Source organism: Erithacus rubecula, assembly GCF_903797595.1.
Source record: "Erithacus rubecula genome assembly, chromosome: 12".
Classification (NCBI taxonomy): domain Eukaryota; kingdom Metazoa; phylum Chordata; class Aves; order Passeriformes; family Muscicapidae; genus Erithacus; species Erithacus rubecula.
The window spans coordinates 20,223,591-20,238,507 of NC_136664.1; the positions used below are offsets into that span (position 1 = coordinate 20,223,591).

General features: G+C 43.8%; 1 protein-coding gene across 1 annotated transcript in view; it reads left to right on the top strand.

The window, feature by feature from the left end:
• The window catches only part of PEPD (peptidase D), a 136,073-nt gene extending 121,540 nt beyond the window's left edge, over positions 1-14,533 (top strand). Inside the window, exons 14-15 of the mRNA XM_079315935.1 lie at positions 5,958-6,149; positions 13,887-14,533. Of these exons, the coding sequence (XP_079172061.1) occupies positions 5,958-6,149; positions 13,887-14,036 (342 nt within the window). The 3' untranslated portion in view covers positions 14,037-14,533. The remainder of the gene's footprint in view (positions 1-5,957; positions 6,150-13,886) is intronic.
• Positions 14,534-14,917: the final 384 nt, after the last annotated feature.

Sequence of the window (14,917 nt, forward strand, 5' to 3'; positions counted from 1 at the left end):
AGGAGATGCTGGATGTTTATGGGCTTAGGGCTTGAGAGAGGCAGGAAAGGAGGGAAGGCTCAGGTGCTGAGGCAGTGCAGTGCTGTGGTGCAGACATGCCCTGTCATACCACAGAGTTCCCCTCCTCTGATCAGAAAGAAGGTGTTAAGGACTTGAGGCTTTTACTTGCTTGGTTTGGGTTTCATTAGTTCTGTTTAATTTTTTTTTTTTTAATGGAGATGCTTGCTTATGTTTCTTTGACTTATTGAAGTTTGTTGCAAAAGACTCTTTGTGCTAACAGAGCTTTTATCTGAATATTTATTGTCCAAATATTTCTGAAATTTTAGCAGCAACTAATGGAGCTTGAGTGTTTTTGAACAATTCATTCTAGGTGCAGTAGGAGAGAAAAACAGAACAGGAGAGTTCTGCTTTCAATTACATGAAAACAGTAAGGTATCATTGGTATACTTTGGGATCTTTGCTATACAATTTTCACTAATGGGATCTAAAGATCACCCTTTCATTTAAGACTATTGCCTACATCTGCTTTCTGTGTGTCACAAGAAACTTGTTCATTAGATTTTAAATGGTGCTTGTTGTTGGTTTCATTCTAAAACACTGTTGTTGGTAGCTTTTGCAATTCTTTCTCTCATTTCTTATAAAATTCTTATAAATTTCTGCTAAATATTCTCCTCATCTTCCGGGTTAATGTGTAGTTGTCAATTTGGTGATTTTTACTATTTGCTCTCTCTTTTTTTCTCAAACTTAGGTTCTAAGAAAAGAGAAAAAATATAGTCGACATGTTTTGTTATTTACATTATGATAGCACTGGAGCTTGGTAACATCAGATGATCAGAAAGCAAAAATTATATGGGGAGTTCTGCTCAGAGCCATGGTGTAGTAATGGACTGAAATTCAGCTCCAGCTGAATCATGAGGCAGCAGTGGCTTAAGTAAGTGGTAGATGATTTTTCCTCATTCCCTGCAATAACAGGAAAATTATTAGGTAACTTAAACCTGATACCACAGTTAATACTTAGAAAAGAAGAAAACACTTCAAGTAAAATAGCCAGTTAAAGATGATGTGTCCTCTATTCCCCCAATATTAACTTTGAGTTGTGTCCCAAAAGCTCCAGCTAGTAATTCGATTCTCCTGCAGAAGTGGAAGCTTTGATTTGCAAATGCCACGAGTGATCTGTGGTGCTTGGGGCACATTCTCTGTAACCTGCTGCTCATTTCAAAGGCAGGACTGACAGCAGTTCCTTCAGGTGACTATAGGCAGCTCAGGCTGCTGGGGGAAAGCTGCAGAGATTGAATAAACTAATCTTCATTAGTAACACTCAGCAAGTGAAACCAGGGCTTAGAGAGAAGGGACCAGGAGACACGTGAAATGGAATTTGAGACTTTTATTTTCCTAGCTGCACAGCTCTCTGTTCTTTTTACATTAAATGGGCTAATTAGAAGTTAGATATATGCAGTGGGAGAACAGGGAAGAGTAGAAGAGCTGAGATTTCACCTTGGTGCTCATTTCATATTATCTAAATGTAATGTTAGTATTCTGATTAATTTAAATACTTGATTGCACTTAGCATGGTAAAGTGGTTAGGACTTCACTGTGCTGGATGTGTTCCAACTGGGACAGTCTGTCAGGCTCCAAAAAGTTCTGTGATGATTTAGCTGGAAAAGAGAATGTGAATCTAATGTTTCACATTAAGAGATTGTAAGAGAATGTGTCACTAAAGAGTTTTTTCTGTGGTTCAGTATTTGCAGTTAGGAGTACCTCAGGTGTTCTCTGCCCTGCCTGGGCTTTGTTGCCATCTCTGGCCTGAGGGCACTTTGGGGTGATGCCAGCTTGCAGCCCCTGGTTTTGGCATCTCTCTGCACTTACTGCCCCAGCCCACAGCCAGCACAGGGACATCTCCTGTGGTTTTCCTCTGTTCTGATCCAAAAGCAAACCCAGCATCAGGCCTGACTGGGCCTGGAGCTGTCTGTGCTGCTGATTGCTTTGCCTGTGGAACAAGATCCAGCATGATACACCATGGAGTTCTTCCATGGAAAAAGCAACATATTAACCATTGACTTGCTTAGGAGCAAGCAGTAGTTCATCTTTATCCTGAGATATTCTGGGGATATTGCAAGTTCTAGTCCTTCACAGCCCTTTTTCTGGGAAATAGGCAGATTTGCATACTTCCTAATTCCCTATTATTCCAAAAATAGTAATATTTTGTATTATTGTACACTTAATTTGAACTTTTATTTTGCTTACATAGTAATAAAATCAGTTTACATAATAATTCTCTTGTTCCCTTGACAGTCCTTATGGCCTAGCCATGCTGGTTTTTGTTACCTTAGATGAACCATTAATTGGAATCCAATGTTCTTGGCAGGAGTACAGTCACAAATGACAGTGTCATACATCTGTGCTTACTGGAGGAGGAGTGTCTCAATCTTAAAATGTGAGCAGAACCTCCAAACAAAGTCAGTCTTAGAAAACAATTTCAGATATAGTCAGTTGTTGCAATATACAGGAGAATAAACAATTATTCAAAATTTGGTTTTCATAGAATATAACTGCAAGTCTCTTTTTAGATGCCTAGGCACTAATATTTTCTAGACTATTCTGTACACTTTTTGGGGGCAAATTATCAGCTTATACTTTCTCTCTGTGCAGCACTGTGACAGGGGTCCTGCTCAGTGGCCAGGCCACCAGGATATAATGATGATAGAAACAGGTACACACACAGCTGCTGTACCAGCACTCAGACTTTCACTCTTCATTTCATCTGACTGCAGAACAACACCATGGTCATTGCTGAAGGCAAAGCTTGAGTTGTTTAGCTGTGAGATGTAGGGAAGGTTCCTCCTCTCAAAGAAGGAAATCCATTAATCCAGCAGATTCACACTGGAGGGTGACAGTGCAAGGTTGCCCTGTCAGGCTTTGCTCCCAGGGGAGTTTGACTTAATAAAAAAAGGCAAGTCTTGTTTCAGACCTGTCATCTTCTGTTTGGGGATTGTGGTGTTGCAGTCATTAGAAAAAGCCCTCAGTTTGTCCTACTTTTCATAAGCAACCACAGCAGACAGAGAGCTGTCAGCCCCTGGACTGACTGGTGTGGTGGCTACCAAGGTGGTCATGAGTGCCCAGAGATCAGATGTCACTTGTGATGCTGAAGCCACAGTCTGATATGTGTTTTAATCCAGCACTGTTCTCAAAAGAAGGGATTTTGTCATCCACCCAGCTTGGTCATTGTCCCTCTCTGCTTGTTTCCCGAGCCTGCTCATTTTTGTCCTTCAGCCTTGCAGCAGATTGGGTTGGGGCAGTCCTCTGCTCAGAGTGTGAGTGGCCACTTAAAAGCCATAGCCAGGACCTGTTTCTCTTCAGCCATTTCACACATCTCCTGGTGAGCACCCTGCTAGCCTCTGTTAAATGGACAATCCCACCCAGTGCTGTCCTGCTTGCATTTCAGCTTTGAAAAGCTGAGCAGTGTTACCTTTTCTTTGAAGCCCACTGGAGATGCCTTTGTGGTAAGGATATAGCTTGCATCAGTACCTGCAGAACCCAGAGATCTGGAGATGAAACCTAGAGCCAGCACAACCCAGAACTGACATAGGATGGGGGAAATAGCAAAAAGACTTTGTGAATTCCTTCCAGAGAAGGTAGAATGTTACTTTTGGGTGAGCAGCAATATTCAGGTGCCTCGGGGAGTCTCCCTGCATTGCTGAGAGAGGTTTCCAGATGTGTGTTTTGGGTCTTGTTCCTGAGTTGCTGTTAGCTTCTTGAGGGAAGAACTAAAAGCAGGATCAGACTGCAAACAGTCTAGACAAAATGCCTGCCATTGCTTCAGCAGCTGTACAGAAGTAAATAAAGGGGGCTACTGAGGCTTTATTGTCACACATGGTGTTAAACACCATTTATTTTAAGTAAAGGCAAAAAAATATGGATGCTGTGCCAGGGCTGCCTTCAGAGGATGTTTGCGATTGTTTTCCTCGCTCAGCATTTGTCTTTCTAGCATCTGTCTTGGATTGACTGCCTTGGAAAAGGCATTTACAAGTAGAATTGAGAAGTGCACTTAAAAGCCAAATAGGGGTTGTTTGTTGTAAAGTAGCCGATAGATAGTTGGCCAGGCACCAAAAGGTCCAGACACTAATCTAATTGTTTACAGCTCATGGAGAGATTAATCCACAAGATTGGATGCCCTCATTTCCTTTACACATTACAATGAATGTGTGAAATGCCAAACCCCAAAGGGCAGTATGAGAGAAAAAATGGCTCCATTTCAGAGCAGTTATTGTTTCAAGTTTAGAAATATATTGATTTTCTTTGAGTTTTGATAAGAATACAAATTCAAAATGCCTTGCTTAATATCACAGTATTCTTGTTTTCTAGGCTCAGTAAAACAAAACCATGTTTTCTTATTTTAAGAATATGTAATATATAGTGTAATATATAGTGCTCTGCAAAGTCCAAATCAAACATATGACATAAAACATATCAAACACACAGTCAAAATGGGCAAACCTATGTCTGAATGTCCAGGCCGGTTTGCTCTAAAAATCTTGGCTACTATGAGATGCTGGACATTGGAACAGAATAAGCTCTGCAAAGGGAACAAAAGCAACCCCAGCATTGCTTGGGTAACCAGTGAGAATAAAGCAAACACTGTGGAGGGGCTGCTGCACAGCAGTATTGCTGTGAAATAGGCTTTCTCTGAACTGAAAGTGGAGCTCAAGAGCAAACAATACTGCAGGGCTGTGTGCACTCTGAGGAGGGAATGATTCAGTAAGATGAAAACGTGGGTAATGTGCAGGGTGTGCTCCAGCCTCCTCCATCCCCCTGCCCTGGCCTGGCAGGAGCACGGGAGCTGGGCTGTGCCAGGACGTGGTGCCCCAGCACTGGGGGTAGTGCTGGGCAGGGCTTGTCTGGGAGAAAGGGAAGTTTCATCCTTGTGATACTCTCATCCACATAGTGATGCTGACACCAGTTGCCCTTCTGCTGGCAAGGGAAAGTACCGTGGCTTTGGCCAGAAGCAAGATTCAGGAAAGCTACATGGAGACCAGATAAATAATGCCATGGTCTGACATGTTAACCTCTCACTCACTGGCTAAAGCAGAGAAGGTTTCATGAGCAGAGTGTGTGATTGCAAGCTGGTGGTCTATGAGCTATTAATGGGTCATTACAATAATTTGTTGGGGAAGTTTTGCTGCAGATGAAGAATTTTTGAAAACCTAATGGGATTGAGATATATTTATTCTGATATTGCAATACCTGGCACATTTTGGGGGAAGAAGATTAATATCCGGAACTAGTCTTTGCAGTGTTCTAATTCCTTGACTAAGCATGTCTTCATATATCATTTTATTTTACCAGCTTTTGGGAAGAAGAGAATATTTTGCTAGTTTGGACTTGTTTTACCTTAAGTTTTAATAATACCAGTCAGCACCATGTTGCCTGAAAGTCTGAATCTGACAAAAGTTTAGTTTAAATGGGCTGCTTTTATGAAGTCATGTGTAGACTCATTGCTCCTGAATCAAGATCATAAATGTGTAATTTTAATAACATTTGGTGAGAATAAGTATTTGCATATCCTTGGAGAAATTGTTCTCTGCTTCATAGTTCAGCTGTTTCAGCCATGACGTGGCAGAGGCATTTCAAAATTTGCTTGTCACAATACCATACTTTGCAAGGGAGGGTAGAGCAAGGAATAGTGCAAGTAATTTTATTTTTCTTTGTAGTGCAGTATTTCTCCTAAGGTAGAGAGTAACAGTACCAAGCACATCCAAAGCCAAGATTTCTGCGGTGCAGAAAACACTTGGGGTATCGAGTTGAAAACTCAATCACTCCGTGTGCAAGCTAAATGAGGGCTGATGGGAGGGAGGTAATTCATAGCTAAGTTTCGTGTTGCGGTATTTTGTGTGTCTGTGGGGCAGTCAGCACAGAGGGCTGGCTATGAGGTGCTCCATGTGCTTCGTGTGTCCCCGCAGGGCGTGGAGCGCATCGAGGAGCCGGGGCTGCGCAGCCTGCGCACGGCGCGCCGCCTGCAGCAGGGCATGGTGCTCACCATCGAGCCGGGCATCTACTTCATCGAGCCGCTGCTGGAGCAGGCGCTCAGCGACCCCGCGCAGGCCTGCTTCATCGAGCGCAGCGTCCTGCAGCGCTTCCGCGGCTTCGGCGGGGTGAGTCATGCCTACTGATGGCTTCATTCACTGCCTTCTCTTTGTTTGCCCTTGCTGTTCCTGAAGCAGCACCTTGAGTCATTTGGGCCATTTGACTCTGCAAACTGGGGGGATTTATTCTAATTTTTTAATGTGGTTTTGTACTAGTGATTAATGATAGACCCCTGTTTTCCCATTGACTGAAATATCCTCTACCAGCACCTTCCAGTGACTTGCCAGGTAGGTGTTTTGTCTAATACAAAATATGAGACTGAGTTCTGTGGTCCAGAGTTGGCTTCCTTGACAGCAGCACAGTCTAGTGCTTCCTGCCAGGGCAGTACAGCCTGATGCTGTTTTAGCTGGGGAGGCAGTAGATGAAAACAGCAGTAATTGCTCTTACAGGATTATTGACAGAACAGCAGGAAACTTGTGCCTTGGGGGAACTGGGGGAACCTTCCCCATTTTCCAGAAGAATGGCTGATGGGGTTCCAGAGCACCCATGCTCGGTGAGCCAGGCTCAGGCAGCAGTGTGCACAGGAGGATCGGCCATGGGAGGTGGAGGTGATCTGGGCCATCATTCCCCTGCAGCAGCTGGGCAGGTAGAAGGGCCTTGTTTGCACACAGTGTCCAGGGCACATTTCCCATTCAAAGCCACTGCCCCTGCAGAGCATTCAGCAGTTGCAGTGCTTCCAGGGGTTTTTATTTCAGCAGGGCAAGCATTTGAAGGGTGCCACATTGTTCTCTGAGCTTCCGTATTCCTGCACAGAGGAGGTAGAGTAGGCAGCTGCCATGCCACATCCTCCACGTGGCTCTTCTGCTAAGTCTCACTACTGCGAGCAATCACTGGCAGTGGTGGTGATTTTCTGGTATGAAAAGTCATTCATTAGGAATTGTCTGCTGCTGCCATTTACTGATGTACCCCAGCCTTGAGAGGGTGATTACTGTAGCACTTTGGTCTGAGCTGCCTTGGAACCATCAGGCCTGACAGAAAAGTTGTGTGTGCTGTCCTCGGTCATGTGAGCCAACCATGATATGGGTGCAGCCTTATTAAGAAACACAGGACTTTACCCTTGCAGGTATTTAATTCACTGCTGAGGTCTGGGACATTATCTGTCTCTGTGTTGTTTCTTTATCAAGATTTGCCAGCCAGACGACTGAAGTACTGGTGAACAAAAAGCAGCTAATTCTGCATTTTCTAACAGTGAGCACATTCTGTATGACACCACACGCTGAAATGCATTTTTAAAAAACACTGTCATGTGTTTGTGTAGCTTGACACTGCAATGGAAACAGGTTTAACTGTCTTCATTTTCCTTGTAAACACTCCTAGGGAGTTTTCCAGTATTTGAATTGATTCCTGGTGAGCTTTCCCTGAAATTGTTCAGCAAAGTCTACATTTTTCCCAAATGGCTGTGAGTGCCCAGTCCATTTCTGCAGCCTGAGGTGTGTCTGTGGCTCACCCAGTGCCTGTGGTTGCATAGAATAGGAGTGACAGCATGGGGTCTCTACCTTGGTAATAAGTTGCTGGATCAGGCACTTTTGTTCCAGAGATTTCAAGCAAACTTTGTTCCCTCATTTTTGCTTAGCTTCCTGTAATGATGACTTGTAAGGAGAGCTAGCCAACAAACTTTGCTAAAAGAAGGGGCTGCCCAAAAACGATTGAGCAAAAATCTAAATCTCTGATCCCCCTGTGAACAATACATTTTACTTAGAGAGAAAAAATAATAATACACACAAACCCCGAGCCAGATGTTGTCACTTGATTTTGTCCAGGAGAAGAATGAAAATAAAATCGGAGGCTGGAATACATCTGAATATTTCTGAATTCTTCACAAAAGCTGAATTACAATACAATCAAAATAAGTTTTTCCATCTTTACCATTCAGACTCTTTTCTGCATAAATAGAAGATGCAATTCGTGCTGTGTAGAGTGCTTAGTTATGAACAAGATGTTTCATTCTAGTTTATCCAGAGTATTTCTCACAAAAGCATGCTAGAAAACTTTCATCCTATGGGATTAAAAAATATCTTGTACATCCCAGTGTTTTTACTGACAAATATTAATGGTACAGGGGCTAGTATTGGTGTTAGTTCTAGCTGAAGAGTTCCCGACATCCAGCCTAATCTTCCTTTAAGTGTAAAAGTAAAGTACATTCTACAAAAGGAAATAAGTTGTCCATTTCCCTCTGCGGAGCTCAGCACTAATTAAAATGTTCTTAATTTGGTTTAGTGTAATTCACTTCAAAAAAGAACTAACATTCAGTGAAGTAACACCACTGTAATTCTAAGTAAATCTGTCCACACAGGGAATTTGTGGATTTTTAATAAATTCACCTTGAATTTGTGTCTTCTTTGGGCTTTGGATAATTTTCTTGACTATGACAAGCCTGTGCCTTGAGAAGCAAAGCTCTTGTAGTGTGCCAGAAAGGGCAAGACTGTAGCCATTTATTGTGATCTGTGCTGCCTGGAGTTAGCTATGAAGGGATTGTGGAAGCTGCAGGAGCAGGGAAGAAGAGTCAGCACAAGGTTCCCTTGGCCTGCACTGCTGGGACAGGTGTGTCCCCAGCACACCTTCCTGCACAGGCACAGCCCTTGTGGCTGTCACTGCTGCTCAGGGACCTCCTCATCAGGGCTTTTACAGACGGGCTCTTCTGGGACACGCACAGATCCCTCTGCAGGGAGGCGAGCAGTGCTCAGGGGATGTTGCCCTGTCTGAACCCCACACTCTTTACTGGACACTGCTGAGTTCAGTCCTTCACCAACTTCCTTGGCCTTCCTTCCTTGATTTTGGGACGTTTCAGTCCCATGTAGTTCAGCTGTCCATCTGCAAAAGCAAGGTCCAGCTTGCCGAGTCACAGATCTGTGGGACAAGGGCTGCTGCTGGACGCTGGCACAGTGCCTGGCCCAGGGCACCTTTGCTCTGCCTGGACTCTGCCCCACATGCTCCTGAATAAACACAGATGTGCAAATACAGGGATGTGCCTACGGGTGTGTGCACTGCTCAGGAAAAGCAGCTGAATCCTCGGGGAAGGGGAAATGCTGACTCCAAATGCTGCCCTTTAGGGTTTGACATTTCCATTCTTCATAAGCTGATTACTGATTCATGCAGTTCATATGATGTTTTCTCAAAGACACAGTAAAGCCATTCAGTCTCTGTTCAGGCTTTATTTTTCCCTAGGATTTGTAGAACTAGCACTAGACTTAATATCTGAAAACTATGCAACTCAAAAAATGCTGAAAGACAGATGGGTGTTAAATGCATTAGTTTCTTCCATTTACAGATTTTTCTCATTTAAAAATTAAACAGATCTACAAAGCCCAGGAACTGGAAGATCGGCTAATATTACGATATTTTTCAAAACAATACTACTTCCCTTACTCAGAATAAATGCTAAACCAAATGAAGAGCAAGATATTTAACTGCTTCTGCCTTTGAGAGAGCCATATAGTTGTCTCTGTCCTGATTTTTATTCTTCAGAAGATTAGGCTCTGTTTCTGAGTTTGTGGTGAATTTGTATTGTGAAATTAAATTGTTTACTAGGCAATAAACATTATGCTCATCCACTTTTTAACATTGCTTATTGTATCACAGTAATAGTGCTACACGGCATTTCTTCAAAAGTTTTCATAGGAAAGCAGTTGTCACAATGTACATACTTAACTTCCTTTAAAAGTTCTTCTAAGGGAAGTGATAGGTATAGGCAACCCACAAACCACTGCTAGTTGCTTATAAATCTTCTTTAACCCTTTTCTCTTGTGTAGTTAACATAATTAGGTTAAAGTAAGACCAGCTGTTTCTAACCTGTATTTAGCTTGTAGTTTAGTGCTACTTTTTGAGCCTGGATGAAGGGACTGGGCACCTGAAGCTTTTTGTCTATCTGCATTAGTTAATCTAATAAAATACTTGGCCTCACCCTACTCATATTGATCCTCTTCTATAAAAATGTGAACATTTAAATGCTGACATTTAAAATAAAAGTTCTCTTGACATGAGGACTTGGTTGTGAATGAAACCTGCTCGTGCCAGGAAGACAACAGCATGGGATGAGATTCACTGAGCACAGATCCTACAGGCCTCTGCAGAAAACACCTTGGCATAGCCACTGTGTGTACCAACAGGAAGGAGCCTTCCCCAGCCCTGCACCCTGGGTCTCATGTAGCAGCTCTGTTTCCTATCCTTCTGAGATACAGAAGTCAAACTCTGCTCATGATAAGTTTCTTCTGTTAAAAATTATTGGTAAGTCAATGGCTGAGTTGAACTGGCTACCCAGAGCTGCCTCTATAGGGCAGCAGCTGCAGGAACAGACCCATGGGTCCTCCAGCTGGATGTGTGCTGGTCTGCTTTGGATGGTCCCATGTGTGGCCATGTCCTGTCAGCATTTCCAGGCAAGTCCCACTCTAAGGTCTTGCAGTGATAGTGTTGCTGCTTTCCACAGTCAAACAAATGATCAATAGATTAAAATAAAAAAGGGGGATATTTCATCAGTTGCCTTTTTTGACATCTGGGATCTGTCATCATGCAAATCTGGATTATTTAATTGGCCAGAAGAGTTTTTTGATTGTCAAAACCCTTGTATATATATTATCATCCAAAAGAAATTAGTAAGTTCAACCCTGTTTCCCTTGGAAGGTAACACAGGAGGCTCTGGGGAGCATGACTGTATTAGTAAGTCAGGACAAAGTGCGAGGCTGTACAGAGCTGTCAGCAGCCCTGGTATTTAACTCCTGTGCTGTCCTTGGCTGTGCCCCCACTGCTTTGGGGCAGAGTTGGGGCCATTGAGCTGAGCCACATGATGGCCTGTTGCTGGTGTTAGGCAGTTGTGCAATCAGGTCTATCTAGACAGATCATGCCACTACCCTTGATAAGAAAAAGGCATTTTTGGAGCAGTCCTGGCATTCCTGGCCACTGCATCTTTACAGGAGTGGTTTTTTGAAGTCTCCCATTTCACACTAAAAAAGTAAAGCCTCTCTTAGGTTTTTGCAGAGCACCCTGAAAGCTGGGGGTGCTGTGAGCTTCACACTTCAATTCCAAACCACTCTGTAGTCCTGAAGCAAGCAGTACTAATGAACAAAGAGCTGCAAACAGGGACAGCTCTGAGAGCAAGTTTCACAACCACTGTCCCCCTCTGGGAAAGGCAGTCCCAAGCCAGTGAGCCTTGCCAGGCAGATCCAGCATCTTTTGTCCATTTGGACAGAATACAAGACTGAATGACAGGCTTTCCTATGGGGAAGGCCTTGCAGGTCCTCTGAAGCTGCTTCTTGCTGCTGTTGAGTTTAAACTCATGGTGAAGCATGGAGGGTGTGAAGGAAAAGAGCAAATGAAACCATTTCCTTCCCCTGGAGAGCCTGTTCCTCTGCACTCATGTTGCTTTTAGTCAAAGGAAAAACCATGCACTGAAAATGGGAAATCTTTCTTCTATCTTATGGCAAGCATCCATTTCAGGTGAGATGCATCCAGCAGAGGAAGGGTTAGATTCCAGGGAAAGAAGTGACATGTTCCTAGGGAGTGGTGAGTGGTCCCAGGGTGGTTCTGTGTGTCTCCATCACATCCCAAAGACCATTTGGAGGTGCTGCTGCTGAGCAGGGCTGATGTGACAGTACTGGCTCTCCCACTTTTCACAGTGATCACAACTGTGGATCAGTTGTGTGATCTCCAACAATGCTCCTCCTATACAAGGAGTCACTGGGTGTGACACTCATCCTCCTCCATTTAATCACCCTCAGTTCCCTGCCTTTGGCAGCTCCAGCCAAAGAGTGTGTGCTCTCCTCATTCAGGATGTCTCACTTCTCACCTCCACCAGGATCTCCCTACCTGGACTCCTTAGCCAATCCCAGCTCTCTTTGTCCATTATTTATCAATCCTGTCTCACCTCACTATACCTTCATTTCCCTGATCCTTTCATGACTCTTAACTATTTCCCAGCTTCTTCCCCACCCTGATTTTCTCTTGTGGCCTAGACAGAGAACAGCATGAACAGATACCTTGCCCCACTTATTCTTCCCCACTATAGTCTGGCTTTCACCTGCTCTGCTTTTAAATCAGTCCATACTCCCAAGGAGTGCAGAGGTATTGGTGAAGGTGTGAAACACTGAGCTGGAAAACACAAGCCATTTTTCTTGCTTTTTTTGCTAATGTTACTGGTTAAGCAGATGAATTCTGGCAGATACATCTCTGTAGCTGGGGAATTTCAGCTCAAGCAGTGAGAGGTTTGTGAAGCTGGCAGTGCTTGGGAAAAGACTCTCTCTGTAGGCACAGTCGGTTCTAGCTTTGGCTGGCCTTCCCTCTGCTCTCAGACTTACTTTTGCACTGACATTTTTACTTTCCACATCATTGCTCCATTTACACTGGCTGGGCTTGCCAATGTGATGCTTTGGTTTTTACCATCTTAACCTGTCCCTGGATTCTGGCACTCCTGCAGGGTTTGCCTGGTACCATCAGGTTTTTGGCAGGGACTGGTCCACCCAGGCAGGCTCTGCCCACTCCCAAGACCCAGCAGGATTTGCCTTTGGATGCAGTGGGACCCTCCTGTTGAATCCTTGGGTTCTGTTTTGCTCAGCAGTCAAATTTGCAGCAGTGAATCAAAAAGCCATGCTGGTAAAATCTGTTCCAGTGCAGTTGTTGCATGTGTTGCTGATCTCTTCTGCAGCAAGGCACTGGCCTTTCAGGCACACTGAGCATACAGAGCCTCACAGCTTGCAAATTTACAGCTGGCCAAAACAAATGTGTAAACTCAATGGACTTTGTTTATTTAATTCTGCTTTATAATACACTTAACTTGATACCATGTAAAATAAATAATCTGGCAAAGACATCATTAAACAGTTTAATAAGGACTGGATGACTCATTTTGTTTGAACAAATGGATTATTTTGCAATCAGAAGTACAAATGTTAACCAGCTTTATTTTTAGTTGAAAATGTCAAGAGGTCAGAAACAATTAAAGCAATTGTAAGGTGGGAGTACCCAGGGTTTGTGTTCTTTTGGATTTGCACCTTACTAAAATTGCTTTTATTGCAGCTTAGCAACTTAGCAACATTTTTCTGATAAGATAATGGGAATGACTGTGTAGGCACATTTACTGGTAAGAAGAGATTAGAGACAAACAGAAATGAGCACACATTTCATTTTAATAGCAAGAGTTGAAAAACTGAGAGGATCTGCTTTTTCTCCCATGATTTGAAATATCACGATTGTATTTTAAAAGAAATGTCTGACCTGGTTAGGACTTTCTCATCAGCTCCAAATTCAATGTTTAGAATATCAGCTATAAGCTATTTCATGTTCAGAGTTTTATTGTGTTTAGAGAAAAGTTTTAAGTGCAAAGAGAAGCTACCTGAATTGCAGCTCAGGAACAGGACAGCTTTGAGAGCAGACACTGTGGGCATCAGGAGGCACTGTTCTGAGCAAGCCGTGTGCTGAGAAGGCTGGAGGCAAAGCCAGGGAAGAATGTTCTTTTACTGCTGCTGCTGTCAGGGGTTGTTGAGATTTACTGGCCCCGTGCAGTGACACAGCATGAGCTCACTGTTGCAGCAGCCTGCTCAGATCCCTGATGTAGCCAAGGCAGCCGAGGGGCCACCAGCACGGCAGGGTGAGCAGGCAGCCTGTGCGAGCCCGGGGCGGCAGGGCCAGTGTCTGTCGGGGACTGGAGCCACAGAGCCCCTGGCACGGCGCTAGTGCCAGGCCATTCCTGCTGCAGTGTGAGCTGTGCCTGGCTGCCTCAGCCCCCGCCCCATCCCAGGTAACTGTGCTCTGCGCAGGTGCGCATCGAGGACGACATCGCGGTGACGGCCACCGGCATGGAGCTGCTGACCTGCGTCCCTCGGAGCGTGGAGGAGATCGAGGCCTTCATGGCACAGCACCACGGCTCTGCCAAATCCTTCGGCTGCCTCTCCAGCCAGCAGCAGTGAGCTGCAGCGTGGTGCTTACTGCCCCAGCTGCTCAGCCATCACTCTGATTTAATGCTGCAGCACGGAAAATAAAACCCATCCAATTCTTAATAGCAAGAGAGGCAGGCGGGCTATTAGCTGGAAAAATTCATGCTTTACAAATGAAGGTAGAAGGCCCAGGTAACTCAACTGCTGCTTGCAATCAGCAATTTACGTGACCAAGTGGCAGCTAAATAGCCCTGCTGCCTTATCATATTTCTGTCAGATTTCAGCTCAGATCTATCTTGCAATTAAATCTAAATTTTGATGTTTGGGATTCTAAATTGCCAAATGGATTATCTGAAATCTATGAGCAGTTGTAACGCTCTTAATTCTTTTTTTGTAAACTTCATCACAAGTACTGTGAAAAACAGAAATAAAAATCAGTTGTTCTCAGTGGACATAATGACACATTTTTCTTATGGATATGTATCCTTGCAATAAGTGGAATCAAATTTTTATTAAAATTCACCTTGGCAAAATTTGTGTTCACAACTTCGTGGTTATTATGCTTTTCTGGTCCAGTTCCTACTTCTTTATCTGACCCTACTACCAATTTGTGCTCTGCAAACTTTGACCCTTCACTAGCCAGAGTTTTCTGCTCTGGATAGTGGCTGTACTGATCCTTCACACATAGCCCCATGCTCATTAGATTTGTCCATTTCCTTGTTCCTTGAAAACATAGATGGCTATGCTGTTCATGACCCTTAAAAGTTGAAAGAAGGGAATATCTTTGCTGCAAGGCTCATGGTTATTCACCAGCTGTGTAGCATGATAGAATTATTTTTACCTGCTCAGCGTTAGTTCAGAATGAAATACTGTAAATTTTATTCGGATACCTTACAAACATATTAATATTGGTC